Source organism: Chaetura pelagica, unplaced genomic scaffold (genome assembly GCF_000747805.2).
Source record: "Chaetura pelagica isolate M959 unplaced genomic scaffold, ChaPel_1.0 scaffold174, whole genome shotgun sequence".
NCBI classification, from domain to species: Eukaryota; Metazoa; Chordata; class Aves; order Apodiformes; family Apodidae; genus Chaetura; species Chaetura pelagica.
Window position 1 is genome coordinate 3,869,079 of NW_009953722.1, and position 17,072 is coordinate 3,886,150.

General features: G+C 41.6%; 1 protein-coding gene across 1 annotated transcript in view; it reads right to left on the bottom strand.

Annotated features, from left to right (window-relative positions):
• The window catches only part of LOC104391291 (hormonally up-regulated neu tumor-associated kinase-like), a 93,735-nt gene that overhangs the window by 75,912 nt on the left and 751 nt on the right, over window positions 1–17,072 (bottom strand). The window contains exons 2-7 of the mRNA XM_010000546.1: window positions 16,092–16,384; window positions 11,385–11,440; window positions 10,105–10,243; window positions 7,639–7,766; window positions 5,321–5,456; window positions 3,259–3,436 (exon numbers count right to left, since the gene is read on the bottom strand). Of these exons, the coding sequence (XP_009998848.1) occupies window positions 3,259–3,436; window positions 5,321–5,456; window positions 7,639–7,766; window positions 10,105–10,243; window positions 11,385–11,440; window positions 16,092–16,384 (930 nt within the window). The remainder of the gene's footprint in view (window positions 1–3,258; window positions 3,437–5,320; window positions 5,457–7,638; window positions 7,767–10,104; window positions 10,244–11,384; window positions 11,441–16,091; window positions 16,385–17,072) is intronic.

Consider the following 17,072-nt stretch of genomic DNA (forward strand, 5'->3'; position numbering starts at 1 on the left):
TTTTTACCCCCCCCTTCCCCCCTTTCCCCCTTTTTTTTTTTTTTTTTTTTTTTTTTTTTTTTTTTTTCCTTCCCCCCAAACCCTGCATTTCTGGGCAATGGAAATATTATTGGAGAAACTGGCAAGAGAGGGGTAGCACTGGTAGTCATGATATTGATATGAAAGAGCTCCCTGTGAGAAGGGATTGCACAGATTAATTGTGTATAAGGCTTGAGTAAGAAGCAACTGAGAGGTAATCATTATTAACTACAAACATTTGCAGAGCTAGCTTCTAGCAAGCAAGAAACATTAATTTTTGTCATATAGAAGAATGTAAGGGGGAGTAGAGGGATGAAATTAAGAAACAAGCAATGTAGAATGACTATCTGGGAAAAAAACCTATAGGTATTACAAACACTCTGACAACAGAATAAGGCACTAAAAATGAAACTGTCGTCGGCCAAAACAGCATCTCCTGACACTCTCTCATCTAAACCATATTCCTACCTGGAATAGTTGAACCAGATGATCCTTGAGGTCCTTTCCAACCTGGCATTCTATGATTATATGATCTCTAAATGATATTAGGAGCAGGCCTTGAGTTTATGAGTTATAAAGTAGCATTTACAAACCCTGTGCTAATAAACAGGAGGACACAAACTTTTAATGATGGGGAGGATGGTATGAAGTGCTTTTTTCTAATTTCCCAGTTTCTATGTCTTAGTTACAGATGTTAGAAAGTATTATTTATGATATAATCCAGTCTGCCAAATTCAGGCATCTGGCTTGTGCCCAGATTTCAGGTTCTCAGTAAAGCTGTCCTCCTAGAAGTTGAGACATTTCCCTGCAAAGCTGCCAAAGGGTGATTCTGTCTGCTTAAATGCAAGTTTTAAAATCCCCACATCAAACATGCAGATCAGCAGCATTTGGTCATGCAGAAGAAAGAAGGGCACACCTGGGAGTTAGCTGGAAGGGGGCAGAGGGGAGGTGTAGAAATGAGGAGCTGTGATACGACACAACCTAACAGACCCCAGAAAGTGTACCCAGTTCACATGCTAGGTATGTCCCTTCTAGGTTTAGTTCAACATGGCGAAATGCAAACACCAGGCACCAGGACATACTGGGGCAAGCCCAGCTGGACTGTAGCTTGACAGAAAGGTTCCTGGTGGACACCAGGTTGCACATGAGCCAGCAATGTGCCCTTGCTGCAAAGAAGGCAAATGGTACCCTGGGCTGCATCAGGAACAGCATGGCCACCAGTTTGAGGAAAGTGATCTAGCCTCTCTACTCAGTGCTGATAAGGCCACACCTGAAGTACTCTGTCTTCTTCTGGGGTCCCCAGTACAAGAGAGACATGGACATACCAGAGAGAGCCCAGCAAAGGACTACAAAGATGACTGAGGAACTTCCCTCCTATGAGGAGAGGCTGTCAGAGCTGGGGCTGTTCAGCATAGAGAGGCTCTGGGGGATTTCATCAAGTTATATAAATACCTGAAGAGAGGGTGCAAAGAGGATGAGGCCGGGCTCTTTTCAGTGGTGCCCAGTGACAAGACCAGAGGCAATGATCACAAACTGAAACACAGCAGGTTCTCTCTGGACATCAGGAAACAATTTTTCACTGTGAGGATGATTGAGCACTGATTCAGGTTGCCCTGAATCAGGGAGGCTGTGGAGGCTGTGGAGTCTCCAGCCTTGGAGTTATTAAAAAGCCACTTGGACATGCTCCTGAGCAGCCAGCACTAGGTGGCCCTGCTGAAGCAGGTATTTGGATCAGGTGACCTTCAGAGGTCCCTGCCAACCTCAGCTAATCTGTGATTCTGTGAGAGTGAAGTTAAACTTCCCCTCTTTTTCTCCTTGCTCTACCAAAACCTCAAGCCCGCCGAGTAAATAACCATATACTAGGACTTCAAAACAATAGTCCATACTGTTAGTACCTAACATTGAGAGCCATTTTTGTGGTCTGGGCTTGAATTCAGCTTGACTCCCTGTCTTAAGAGGGTGGCAGGAAGCAGCACAGCCTCTTAATCAGCTTGTAACTTACTTTATGCACATGATCGCTTCCCTCTTCTACCCAGGTAGGATGTTGAAAGAGGTCACAGAGGACATGAAATGCTACCACTTGCCTGGAAGGCTAGATCTCTAGGGGCTGTAAATCAGCTTGATACCCTGAGATTCAAGAAAGCTGGTCAATAGCCTTCACAATATGGCTCATTTTGAGTGACTTACGAGTTAGCAGATCCAATTTAGAATTATAATATGAAAAAAAATCGCATATGTGGAGGAAAGCCTCCTTCTCCTAAGCAAGCACACACACACATGCTCATGAACTCATATTTTTGAGTTATGGCTCTGCCTGCAAACACTGCCCAGGCTGTTGTGACCTTGGGGCGGTGTGCTGGGATGGAGATCTGGATCTGCTCAAGCTCATCTAAATAATTTCTAGAGGAGCCAACTGGACCTTCTCAAAATACAGCTTCTTCGGGGTGAAGGCTTTGAATGGGAGGCTAATCGCTGGTGTGTGTTGTTTTGTAGCTGAAACTTTTCCCATTGCACTTGTGTGTTAGAAGCTGGAATTTGGCTTCCTGTCTGCCCAGTTTCTGCCTGAAGCAAAATTTTTATGACTGAACTGTGAACCCCTTAGTGGAGACGGTTGTAAAAAGAAAAGCTTACAGCCTTTTTAACTAATTGTGGCCTTACTGGTGATTAACATAATTTTCTAAATGTATTTTAAAATTCTTGTACCCTCTGATTTCACTCCATGTTCCTCAGTGAGTCAGAGCTGGAGTGTGAGTATAAGATACAGTAGTAAAAATACAAAAAAAAAAAAGATGCTGAGAAAAGATTTTACAGCTTTCACAGCTTTCCACTTACCTCCCCAGACTTCGTATCAAGCCATCATGGACCAGTCAGAAAGGGAAGGGATGGAGAAGTAACTAAGATGCTAATGCTCCTTTTTCCAGTGGAAAAGTATTCTTCTATGTAGAGCAAAATACTTCTCATTCCCACTAAAATGAGCAGCCTATTTTTAAAATTCATTAATCATAAAAAAGGTATATTTATCTCTGTGAAAAAAACTCTTAAAATAATCACCTCTGAGAATGCCAGAATGTAGGTTTCCTGAGGCTGCACTCAGATCTGCAATTTCATTACTATTTTTGGTGAGTTTTGTCTCCATTCCATGGACAGCCACCTTTTATCACATGTGCTGTGTGGCTCTCATGATGTTCTTCATAAGAATCCAGGGAGCACGCCATGCTTGCCATGATCATGATATCTTACCTGGGCTCTTTTGCAGTCTTTCTGGTACCTGAGCAGTTTCTTCAGCAATAAGCAATACGAAGCCATGGCAGCACAGGGTCTGTTATTTATTAAAACATTGATAACTTCGGAAAGACTGAAGTCCATTATTTCTGTCATGTAGTTTAAAACAACAGGATTCAATTCACTGGGGCAGAGTCTGAAATGTTAGGAAAAAGTATTTGAATACAAATGGTGTGTTCAGGTATGATGTCAGAATTTACAGTAAATGGGCAGCACACTTCTTGTGATGTAGCTGGAGTAGGCTAAGTCAATTGTACAGGCAAATTACAACACAGAGTTGTGCAAAAATCCTCTGCCTGGCTACTCTAACTTGACTGCTGGGCTGAGGCTCCGCTGCTCCATTATTAAGTACCTTATTGTTCATATAATTGAATACCCTGAAAGGACACCCTCCAGGATTAAGCTTGAAAAATCTAAAGATGGAAATCAGCATTTTCTCCTTCTAACCTAGTGTGTGTATTTTGGTTCTCAGTACAGCAGTCTCAAATGGATTAACAGGGAGATAGTGTGTGTGCGTAAGAAGACAGAAAAAGCCCCAAAGGCAGGAAAATCTCAAAGGCCAAAAAAAGAACTATGGGAAAGTACAGGAGGATTTTTATGTAAATAAGATTGTGAAAGTAAACTGGTTATGTTATAATGGTAATTCCTTTGGTCACGAGACTTTGTGAGTAGTAAAGTATAGGAAAGGCATTTTAGAACTATGACAGTGTTGGATTCTGAGATGCCGAAGACACTGAAGACAGGTTGAAGGAATTGAGATTGTTTAGTCTGGAGAGAGGAAGCTGAGGGGAAATCTTATTGCTCTCTACAACTACCTGAAAGGAGGTTTAGGGAGGTGGGTGTTGGCCTCTTCTCTCCACTAAGTAATGATAAGACGAGAGGAAATGGCCTGAAGTTACACCAGGGGAGGGTTAGACTAGGTATTAGCCATAATTTATTTTCTGAAAGAGTGGTCAGGTGCTGGAATGGGCTACCCAGGGAGGCTGTGGAGGGTTGGGTTTTTTTTTGTTTGGTTTGGTTTTTTTGAGGGCCAGGGGCAGTATTGTTGGCTGGATGCAGTGATCTTAGAGTTCTTTTCCAACCATGACAGTTCTATGATTCTGTGGGTTTTTTCAAACTTCAGTACGAATGGGCACAGACACATCAGAGGGATGGGAAGGAGGACAGAAGTGGAAAGGGTGGGCAGTTCTCAGAGAAATTAACAATTTGTACATAGATTTCTAATAGCCCTGGCTGCGACTGACAGTAGATTGCCTGGATTGTGGTACAAAAACCTGCCATGTGTCCTGTAGACACCATTGCACATGGTCAAATTCCTTCTTTTTAGATTGGTGTAAACTAATGACTTTTACACAGTGATCTGGGCACAAAATAGTTGACCCATGACTAGCAATTTCAGCTGTGAGGAACATGTAAAAGGTCAGCCACTGAAATTAGGTATTTAGAGACATGCAAACTATACTTGGCAGTCTCCCAATATGAAAGATGAATAACATCTCAAAAGTTGGCAATGTTTATGTGAAGTGTCATGTTGCACATATCTGTTTCAAACTTTTATAATAACCTTAAACTGTAAAGTGGCTTGCTAAGAAAAAATGGAGACTGGTTAAGGCCAGTTGTAAAGACAGATGAGAATAAAACTTATTAGAATAACAAGAACTTCAGTGCAATATAAAAATGCCATTCCCTCAGGTGTGCATGTGAGATGTAGTTTTGCAGGAAAGGATTACAAGCACACTGTCTATAAATTAGTGGCATGAGTGAGGCATGTTGAGAACAAAATTATTAATGCAAGGATATAAGCTGTTTTATGAGGATGTTTCTTATACAAAACTTCCACATGGTTAGAAAAGTTGATGTGGTGTTTTCTGAAATAAAATTCTGTCATTTTGGAACTGCCCTGAGCATGTAACAAAATCTTCCCAAACAAACAAACAAACAACAAAATTTCCTAAAACCCCTAACACTTCCCCCTCAAATCCTGAAACCCAAGGTAGAAGACAGATGTGCAATTTGTTACCTGTTCTTATAGGCAGCAGCATTCACTATTTTCCTGGTGAAGCCTTTGTTCAACCATTTGTCTTTCATTGCTTCTTTGACTCCAGGCCTCTTGGCAGGGTCAGGCTCAAGCAAGGACTGCATGAAGTGTACAGCTCCTGTGCAGTGTTCAGATGAAATGGCTTCTTTACTAGCAATATCTGATTATTTGGGCAGCTCAACATTTTCAATTTTCAGAATTGTGGCATTTCCCCCTGTCCTCCACATTGTAAGAACCTCTGCTAAAATCCAGTCTTCAGGGCTATCTCTGCCAAATAAAGCAGCTCTGTCTCTCCTCTGAGGCTGCTGCGGTCACATGTGCTGTCTCTGTTCCCCCAAGGGTGCCTGATCAGAGTGGGCAGCATGGGCCAAACCTGCCAGCAGGCACACTATGGATCTGTGGATGCTGCTATAGATACAGCACTGGAGCTTGCTTCCTAATTTGCTAGATTTACCCCAGTGAATGCAGCCTATGGCATCAATAGCAACCTCAGCATTTTGCTCACTCAGCATTTGATCAGGGCTCTGAGAAGAGGCCTCCTATGCCAGTCAACTACCCAGGAGTTACATCGTGCACACAAAGAAGATAATCTCATTGATAAAACTCTCTGGTTTTATCTGGAAGGAAGGAGATGGAACCACGTGCTCAGATGGTGTGTTGTACTCTGGCTTCCTAGAGCTGGGACAGAGAAGGCTCAAACATTCCCGTATGTCTGTCACCCAGCTCCAACATTGCAAAAAGTCCCTCTCATTTTTTTTCTTCTCGGGAAAATTCTACTGAATTCTTCCATATTCCTTGGGGATGTTTTGAAATCAGCAAAATGGCAAGTGAGCATTAAACTGAGAACATACTGCTCCTTTCACTTGTAATCTCCTTCAGAAGAATTTAGATCTAAAGTATGCAAAGCTCGTTTACTACTGCTCTCTCACTAAATTCCCAGTGGGCAAGTGAACAATGGAGTTATCCGCAATCTTCCACTAACTGTGTGGCCTTTGTAGAAAAGCATAGATAATGCATTTATTAGTAGAAGCTGTAACAATAGCATAAATAAGAAAAATTAGAAATACAATAATTGCAGCTATGAAGGGCTTGTAGAAAAATGGAACTGCTATCTCGTAACCAATCTCCAAAGAAAGATGAATGAGAGATTAATGTACAAACATTCTGGACAGCTATGGTAGATACCCTCATACTATTTACTGAGGGAAAAAAAGAAACTGAATCATCACAGTCATGTCATCTTAATACTGTAACTCCAAACTAGATCCAGCTAGCTAGGTCTGGAACTGCCTGCTGCTTCCCAGCACTTGGCTGTAGGCAGCCACTGGAGCTAATCCTGCTTCCTGGGCTCAGTCTTGCCTAACATCAGAGCAAAGCTGCTGGAAATGACGGGCAGATCTGAATTCATGCTGGTAGGTAGGCAGGCAAAACGTGTCTCATTCTGCTTTGTTTTCTGACTTGATCAGTGAAGCTGCATGGTAAGGGCTGTGAGAAGACGGCCAAGCCTGTGACAGTCAACAGAGAAGTTGCCAGGTGAGGTGGAGAGAAAACAGGGACTAAAGTCAGAGGTGTTTAGGAATCATTGCAATGCAGCAGAATTTTGAGCTTTGAGGAAGTAAGTTTTGGACTGTTAACCAGGAGTGTGTATTCACCAACAGGACTCCTGGGTTTTAGAGCCACAGGCTGTAATTCAGAGTAGAGTTTTTGGAAACTGTCTTTTCCAGTTGTCCTGTAAGACTCCGTAGACTCATTAAAGACTGTCAATCAAATTCAGTGAAAAATGTTGTATTTCAGTCCTTTCTCACAAAAACCATGAACAGACTCTTAAAAAAAAAATAGCCCTCCCATTTATTTAATTATCTCAGTGTTGTGGACTCTGTCTTTAGCCAAAAGATAACCTCTTCAGGAAAAATAATCTAAGGTTTTGATAACTGATTTTTGGGAAAACTGGGAAAGAATGCCTGACTGTGCCACAGAGCATGGGACATACTAAACATGACAATGTTTTCATTTGCTGCACAGCTGCTTCACTTAGGTCAAAGTAACAAATATTTTATTCCTCCTGTAAATAAGAACCAAGAACAGTGGTCTTTTGAAGAGGCAACAGTGTTATTTTCCTATTAACCTGAGATCAAGAGACCTTGCTTGAGGCACACACAAGTTATTTTGAAATGCAAACAAAGCAACTGGAAAAGGTTCCTCTTACTTTCCAGAAGATTGTGTTATGGCTTAATTAACTTTATTACATGGGCTAAACAGTTTATACCTCAGTATTTTTAATAAAGATTGGAGTGCTTTACCGGGGGAGATATCTGATGGAATAGGGCTGATTTCTCCAATTAACATCTTTTGATGCAGTTGCTTGATATTAAAAGGTTCCACTGTGAAGGGTAATGTGCCGGTTAGCATAGCAAACATGCTTACACCTCTGCCAAAGAAAAAGACAAACATCAGAGTTTTGTATAATGCTAATAAATATTATTTTTAAAATCCCACAAAGCTATAAGTCGGGCTTCAGAGATTTGCCTTCAGTATCAAGAACAAGGTTATAAATTACCTCTAAACAGCAATTTGTACTGAATACACATCTTACGCCTTTTTTTCTTCGTGCAAATGCCATTTTATCTAGAAAAGAATGTTGTGGGAAGTGTGTGTAAAACAGACTCTACAGTGAGTGACTGGAAAGCCTGCAGTGTTGAAAGTGGAAACCTGCTGTTTATTTTTAAAATAAGCTCATTGGAGTGTCAGTGTAGTGTACCCAGCCCATCAGAATAAAGCATTTTGGTTTGGAAGCTGAGTGACAACACAGAGCTGGGACTGATGCGATAGATCCTGTTCCAAATAGTAATTCAGTTCTTCTTGCTTTGCTCAGATTGCTAAATTAGGTGTGACTTATGCCTAGAAGGCATTCGTTTGGTAACAGCTTGCTGTTGGCTAAAGACTTAAAACTTTAACTCTTGCAGAAGACTAACAGTCTGCTAGGAGTGATCAGCAAACTTTGTGAAGGTTTGCCATTCAGTTTGGAGAGGTGCCAACATTTGGAAAAGTTGCTTGGCTGTCCCGAGTTTGGGAATGGGGAGGTTTTCTTGAACACTCTCCATGGTACTTCCTTGCTCTGGCTGAGCTGTGCCACCACAACAGCACTTCTCTTCCCCATCCTTTGCCGTTACTCTACTGAACCCAGTTGACACAGTAATTTTTGGTATACAGGCAATTGTAACTTAATTGATTGGGTTGGTACATTAGTGTGAGTGATGACAACGTTATCTGGGAAACAGACCTGTTTGTGTTGTGCACAACAATATTTTTTTTTAGTTTTTTCAAATGGTTGAAAAACCATGAGAAAATCACGGCACCATTAAAAACCCATGAGCAGTTGATGGCAACTTTTTCTAAATGTTGCATTGGGTTACATTTGAACCAGCGACATATGGATAAATGCTCTTCATTACTCTTGACCAGGACTTAACTTGTCTCACTTTGACCATCTAAAATCTAGATATCAGGAATTATCACTCACAATAACAGCACTAACTGCTTGGTGTACCCCAGATGCCTGGTTGTCAAATGGCTGCATGTTGGTGAGATCAACTCTTCTCGCTTTACCAACCTTCCGATAAATCTAGTCTTTGAGTGTAACTCTTTCCAAAACTTTCCTGATGAATTCTTTGAGTAAAAAAACTAAAGCCAGGGAGATAGAAAGAAAGTATGCTGCAATGAAACAACATAGAGTTGGCTGAAGTAGCAAGGATTGTCGTTCTGTAATACACACTAGCATGTGGATTAAATGTAGCTCCAGTTGGAGTGAGAGAAGGGCTCCTAAATATTCTCTGATGACGGGGAGTAACATGCAGTGCAAATGGCTCTCTAATGTCATTACAACATTCTTTTCAACACTGCAAATGCTACCATGCACTTTAGATTGCTGGTGATGATATACATGATTGGTGCTTTAAACTGCAATAGTTTTTTTCATCAGCCTACTGGATGGGGAAATCCCCAAGGAATTTGAGGAATAGATGGAGCTGCTTTCCTGAAATTTCCTTTAAAACCTTGTTCACAACTTGTAGATAGTTAACAGTAGCACAATTAGTATTTAATTGTAGATGGAATCTGATGGTATGTTCAACTTGAAAGTTTATTAGCTATGACAGACTGTTTCATCTTTATCCAACTGAGCTATCTGAGCAGCTTTTTCCTTAGCTGATGCACTTTCCAGTCCTCCAAAGAATCTTTAAAATCTTATGCACAAAAGTCATGATCAGGCAAAACAGGCATTGCTGTTGCCTCACAGGAGCCTTAGCTATATTGCAGTTGAATCTGGTTGGTTTTCCTAACATGGTTTTGACTGTACATAGCTTTCTAGTTCCTGTTGCAATGATGCCTTGCCAGCCCTGCCGCATAAGGTCAGTATTTCTGCACTACAGTGAAATATTTTGATTCCGGAGTCCTTTATTTATTTTGTGACAATTGAGGCAACTTATCTTGCTAATTAATACTTTCGTCCATCAGAATTCTCTTCTCTGCTAAGACAGTGTGAACAATTCAGATTTAAACTGTAAACCTGTTTTACGCCTAAAATGCAGAATATGTCTATTTTAAACACCAAGGACCATATGTAACTTTTATACAGGCCTTGACCTGTTACGTGATGTTTATTAACAGAGTGAGCTCAGTAAATGGTTCTAAGGTTACTAAGGTTTGGCTGTCATTAAGGCATCTGAAATGTGAAATAAGTATAATTTTATTCAAGTGGATCTACTTACATGGACCAAACATCCACCTTTGGACCATATTTCCTGTTAGCAAGGAGTTCTGGGGCAGCGTAAGCTGGGCTTCCACACTGGGTGTGTAACAGCTCCTGAGAGAGACCCTTGAACTTTGCAATATTGCTCAGTCCAAAATCTGACAGTCACAAAAACAAAGACAAAGAGGTTCTAATGTCTTCTCAAAATAGTGTAAGTTTAGCAACTGGCTAAAGAAAGGAGAAAGATGAAAACAGCAGCTGGCTTTAGCATCTGGTGAGATCTCAGCTGGGGATTCCAATTTGGGTTCAAATAAATGTGCCAGGAATTAGCAGAGGGGTAACAGTGAAGTTACCCAGCCATGGGCCTCCTTGGGTTGATTTTGGTTGAGCTCTTCCAGTTTGCCTCAGCTGACTGTAAGGGAGCACAAGAGCACAGCCTCACAGATGTATTACCAAGGCTTAATGAGCTTCAGCATTCGGCTCAGCTGGGTGTGCTTTAGCCCGTTGTAAACGGGGGGTAGAATGTGCTAACTTAAGCCTTTTTTGCTGTGTATGTGCATGTGTGCAAGGGGGAGGGAAGAGGAAGGTGTGATTGTAAAGGACTGGCTGGCAATAAAACAGGGGTGAAGAGTTGGTGCCTTTTTTCTCAGAGGTGTTAAGCTTTTAAAAGTTTGGGAAACGCTGGGTTAAACATTTGGCATCTCTAGAAGTGAGCTTCCCTGGCGGGGGCTTTTCTTTGCGGTTTCCATAGAATAGAACTGATGTTTTTTCTGAGCTGTGTTAACTGCTTGGTGCAAATTCCCTCATTTTTATAAATGTTTGTTTCACAGCTCCAGCAAGGTCTCTGTTAGTGACCAAATCAGTATTTTATTTTATTTTTTACACATACCAAATGATGACATGTGTAGTTGGAGCAATGACTCGACAGAAACTAATGCAGCCGTACCTGCATTTCACCCCAGAAGATTTATTTCTTTGTCTACAAATCACTTCTGCTAGGAACAGCTTTCTACACATAAAAGCTGTAATTGTTTCTTGCTTCTCCAGCAATACACAAGGGAAAACAATAGGCAAAATGGTTTTCCTTGTTCTCTGAAAAATATGTTTTAGTTAAAGCTCAAATAAACAAGCTGTTAAGTTATACATCATACTTTTATTTATTCTAAAGGCTCAAATATGTTTATTGAATAATCACAAGCTCACTCATAAAATGTACTGTTTAAATTGTAACTGAACTGTCACTGAAAGCCATACACAAAAAAAAGCTGGTAAAAAACTTCATAGGTAATGTGCACTTACCAACAATTTTGATGTTGTTGTTCTCATCAAGAAGAAAGTTTTCAATTTTTAGGTCCCTGAAATGAAGACAGAAAACAAACTTTAAGATGCCTAAAGTCCCAGCTAACCATTTACAGATAGTTTTTAGCAAAGTTTAATTGAAATAAAAACAATAGTTCTGCACAGTACTGCCTACAATTGTAACAAGATCCTTATTCCTTCTTGAAGTTTTCAGCTGGGAAAATGGAAGTTTTCTGTATTTCAGGGAATGTTTTATAAGTCTATATTTTACATAGACCGTTCACTTTAGGAATCATCCATTCTATTGGTGCATTTAAAAAAAAAAAAAAAAGTGTGCAGTATTTACTTTTCTTTTGAGGTGGGGACATCTCTGCAGTGATGTTTATGTAAACAGGGTCAACCAGTATCAGCCACCCCTGCAGGAGGATGTAATTTGGAGCTGCAGAAAAAATAGTGTCAGCTGGCTCAGGCGCTTACTTGATTATTGTGGGAACATTTATATCCTTACAAATTCAAACCAAAAGCTGGAATATTGCTCCACTGTGGGGAGTGCCCGAAGTGGTAGCTGAAATCTTTCCCAGGGCGGGGGAATCCTCAGCCAGTGTAATTTGGCTGTTGGGAAGTGGTTCAGGAGCCCGGGATGCTTTGCCGACTCCCATCACGGCCTCCTGCGTGCCGCTGGGGGCTTCCCTCAGCTGCGCGGTGGGAAAGGGGGGACACAGCCAGTTTTAGAAGTGGCTCTGGCTATGTGGGTTTCCATCTCAAGTTGTGAAGGGCTTTCATCAACCCTAAGACCTCGCAGAGTACAGGAGGACAAAGCAGAAAGAGGGATTACTTCTTCTTTTGAGGTGGGGACATCTCTGCAGTGATGTTTATGTAAACAGGGTCAACCAGTATCAGCCACCCCTGCAGGAGGATGTAATTTGGAGCTGCAGAAAAAATAGTGTCAGCTGGCTCAGGCGCTTACTTGATTATTGTGGGAACATTTATATCCTTACAAATTCAAACCAAAAGCTGGAATATTGCTCCACTGTGGGGAGTGCCCGAAGTGGTAGCTGAAATCTTTCCCAGGGCGGGGGAATCCTCAGCCAGTGTAATTTGGCTGTTGGGAAGTGGTTCAGGAGCCCGGGATGCTTTGCCGACTCCCATCACGGCCTCCTGCGTGCCGCTGGGGGCTTCCCTCAGCTGCGCGGTGGGAAAGGGGGGACACAGCCAGTTTTAGAAGTGGCTCTGGCTATGTGGGTTTCCATCTCAAGTTGTGAAGGGCTTTCATCAACCCTAAGACCTCGCAGAGTACAGGAGGACAAAGCAGAAAGAGGGATGGGAACAACGGCAGGAGCAAGGAGCAAGGGCTGGGAGGACCAGGGACCAGCGCTGCACGACCGGCACGGCACTGCTGCAGGGAGTTACGGGCAGTGGTCCTGATGGGGGGCTTTGCAGGAGCCTCCTTTTATCTCCATGGTTCTGGATGGGACAGCATTCCACTCAAAACCCTCTGCTGCCCCAGGCAGAGAGTGAGATGGAGATGGTTCTAATGATAACTCTTTAATGTTGTTTTATTTGAATAGCATGTTTTCTGGAGTGGCAAATAGGCCAGTGCCCAAAAGCTGGGAGTTAGATTTAAGATAACTTTGTTCATAGCCTAACCCTATGACATAACCCTGTGTACTAAAACTGTGGTTTAAAACTAATTAGGCCACTGCAAATCTTACATTTCTATTGGATTTAGCACCCCACAGTGCACTCTGATGACTTTTACTACACTACAATTAAATAATGTTAAATTGGATTGCCACAGCTGCTGTTCTATAGGCTGAGTGCTCAGACAGTTATATAAATGTATGCTTTCTTCCCTGAAAAACCTGATAATGGTCACAATTAAAGGTTGCATAGTGTCAGAAGTCATCTTGCATCAAAGATACGTCTTGTTCTTTTTTTCACAAAGAAAACATTCCCACAGATGTTGTCAGTTTAAGCAACACCACAATTATTTTCTCATTCGCATCGGGACTTCAGAGACAGTGCCTAGGGGGCAGCTTGTGGTGCTTCTCTGAGTCTTTGGTCCAGTTCCAAAAGGTATATGCCAGCTTTATACCAGAGAAGGAAAAGCATCCAGGAAAAATCAGGAACTGTACATACAAGTAAGTTATTGTAACTTAGCAAGGACTAACTTCAGGAGCTGGTAGCTGACTGTGTGCTAGATGAATCCAATTGCAATGTAATGTGATTTAGCTTGTATGTCTTTATTTGAGGTTTTTAAGCTCAGATGAATTACGTCACTGCTTGGCCATGTCTAGAGCAGGCTCAGGGATAGTTAGTAGAGCTCAGCTGATGAGTGTCAGCTCGTGAAGCTGTTGAACCTGATCTTGTGCTTGAACCTTCTTATATCTGGCACAGTAAAATGTGCTGGGAGAACAGGCAAGTGAGTCAATGCTTTGTCTTCCGGATGATTTTGGCAACGATGGCATCAAAATCAATGGTTATCTTGCATATACAAGAAAGGCACTACCTTTACTATGGAATGTAGACTCAACCTTAATTTAAGCCATAAGGATTTGTTGGATCAGTCCTGATTTTTGTGAATAGGAAGAGTAAAGCTTAAGAAACAAAATAGCTGTCAAAACATAGCACGGTGTTTTTTACGAGCTATATCAACTTGTACTAAAAATAGTCACAAAACGGGGCAGTTTTTCATCAACTACATCACTAAGGCACCAGAAAATACTGTTTTTCTGGGGTACATCCCAGGGTTAAAAATCAGGAATGCTCATGAGACACTTCTGAGCAAAAGTAAATTAAGTTAGAAAATTCCTAAGCTCATCACCAGGCACCTCCATTTTAGTAAAAAAAAGGTCCCCCAGGTATAGACCCAGGCATTGGCACACCGTTATCCACCTTATGAACCATGATACCTGGTGTAAATTTACCAGCACTATCCCTATGGAGCAGCAACAGTTCCCAACAGGCAGCTTGGGCTCCTTTCCTTGTGTTTAAGCAATGCAAAGAGGTGAGCTTTGCTCAGTGCTTAGAAGAGAAAATCAGGCTGACTTTGTGAGGTAACTTTCCTATTTTTTGTGCTCATCTTTCTGGAAACTTTGATGCCTTCTTTTCAGAAGAGAATACACCCACAATTATCCTCTTCAGTTTAACCTCGGCAGCAAGTTGCTGTAAATCACTGCAGCAGGAGCTGAGGAGGGAAGCCCTTCCAGATCTTTCTCAGTCTGCTTCTAGTGTAAGGTCAAGGTCACAGCTCTGAATCTCAAAGCTAGCAGCAGGTCATGAGTTGAGGTGCTGCTGACCAAACCTATGTTCACAACCTGGCAAGGCATCTGGGCTCCTGCTGGACCATACAACTTGATAAACTCAATGACAAAGTGCTTGAGTTAAGTCCTTCGGTTAAGGAGATTTGATAGTAAAGCAATTCTATGGAGAAGCTCACACAACTTTGTACCTGGCTACTCTCAGGGTGTGCAGCAAAAGTATTCTCTCTTGCAAAGATTTCATAGCAAAAAGTTACCAGCTGAAGAAGAAAAAAGTAGGGGCAGAAGTCAGGCTACTCCCCTGCTCACTGGGATGAGTTGTTTCCAAACAAAAAGAAGGGAATAGGGCTGGAGAAATTAAAGGGGAATGTTGTCATAGGAATAATGTAAGCATTATGAACATGAGCACTGAAGCAATCCTGTAAATCAGATTAGTTAGGGAACCCGCAAGGCAGGAATGTCAGACTGGAATAAATGGGTGAAGCCCTTTGTGTTTATTTTCTGGTGGGGTTTTTTTGTTTGTTTAAATTCTCCAGGTCAGATACTGATACTTCTCGTCCATTCCTTATTAATTAACAAATGCAATATAAATAAGTGCTGGATTGCAAGCATATCAAGTCACAAAGCACTTGTAAATGCTGAGCCATCACATTCACAGTTTATTTGTTTCATGGTTGCTGTAACGATACAGTCAACTGGATTACTTGTTAGGTCCTGGGGGCTCTCTTGATGTGTGCATTTACCATTTAAATGTAAGGCTCTGATTGACCATGAATTACTAATAGAATAGAAAAATGGTGGGAAAATCTTGCTTCTTGCCTATTCTCCTACTTAAAATGGAAGTCTCCATTCTACTAGTCTTGGCATATGTGTCAAGATTCTTGGTGGGGAAAAGAAAATCAGGTCTCCTTGCATGGGCTGCTCAGGTTCCTCTAGCAATGACTGAAGCTGTGATCTGTCCCTGTCATGCAAAAGTCAGTGTGGAAAGTCATGGATATGCCACAGAGCTGGACCTGTAAGACCATGTCCTCTGCACAGCCAGTGAACTGGGATTCATCAGTCCTCTGTTCTGAGTGGTGTGGTTATTTCAATATGTTGTGGCTAACCAAATGAAATAAATATTTATAAGCATAGCCACACTGAAACACTTCAATTAGTTGCGTGTTTGTCACCAGCTAATTCTGAGATAATCGCGGCAAAGCACTGACTCGTGCTCATCAACTCTTCTCCCTGGATTTTGTTATTTTACTCCCTAAGGAGTGCATAACAGCTTATCTTCTACAACCACTGAAAAGAAAAGACTTTATTAAGAAGGGCTGAGAGGACATAGTCTTTGCAATCCCTGCAAATGGTGGGAAATTAAGGAAATGTTCTTGGTGAAAAAGAGCACTCCACCCTCTCGCATGCTTTCTTTTCATACTGTTGTTTGGAAGAGGTAACATCTTACCTGTGAACAATTCCCTGGCAATGCAGGTGCTCTACTGCAGACAGAATTTGCCTGGTGTATCTTCTTACTTCCCTTTCTGCCAGCCTCTTTTTGTCACAAATTCTGTCCAGGAGGTCCCCACCGAGGCACAGCTCCATCACCAGGTAATAGGAGTTGTCAGTCTCCAAGGTCTCATATAGCTGAACAACGTTGGGGTGCTTAATCATCTGGTGTATCCGTGGTTCACGCTTCAGGTTTTTTAAAACGTAAGAGTCCTGCTTGGCTTTTCTCTTGTCAATTACTTTTATGGCTACCTAAATTGCAGGATATATCAAAATTGGCAACATGTTTTGCAACCAAGATTAATTTTCAAAGGGGTGGGGACTAAGCTGACATGTGGGAGAAACCAGTTTTGACAAGGTGCTGATAATCAATATAACAGAGGGAGACATTCCTGATGGATGAATACACTTTTTATTACTCTTGAAAACCAAGACAGGAAGGCTGAACTGTTATATCTATCCCTCTGATTGCATTAACAAGTACATATATATGAAATGTTCTCAAATGCAAAAAATCCCTACGTGCTCAACTGGTAACTGCATCTCTAATGTACGTCATCTTTTTTCTAACATGCTCCCTTGTGACTCAGCCTAAAAGCCCCTCAAGACACTGGCTGTCGTGGGCTGGGATTAGACTCCCCCCAGTTTGGGAAGCTAGTCAGCCAGTGAAACTACAGAAGCCACAAGAAAACTAAAAAACAAAAAACCACTTGATAATAGCCCACCTTTCCACAGTTATATCTATTGGTACATTATTTTAGCCCAACTGAGCTGGAGATAACAGATGTTATCTGTATCCTGCCGTATAAATGATTGCTGTTGGAGTGGCTGGCTTTTCAGTAAGTGTTGTTCATAGCTTTAAAGGTCAGATATGCGACACTAATTACTCAATGAGATTTATCAGGGAAAGCAGATTTGAAATTGTCCTCAGACCATCGTC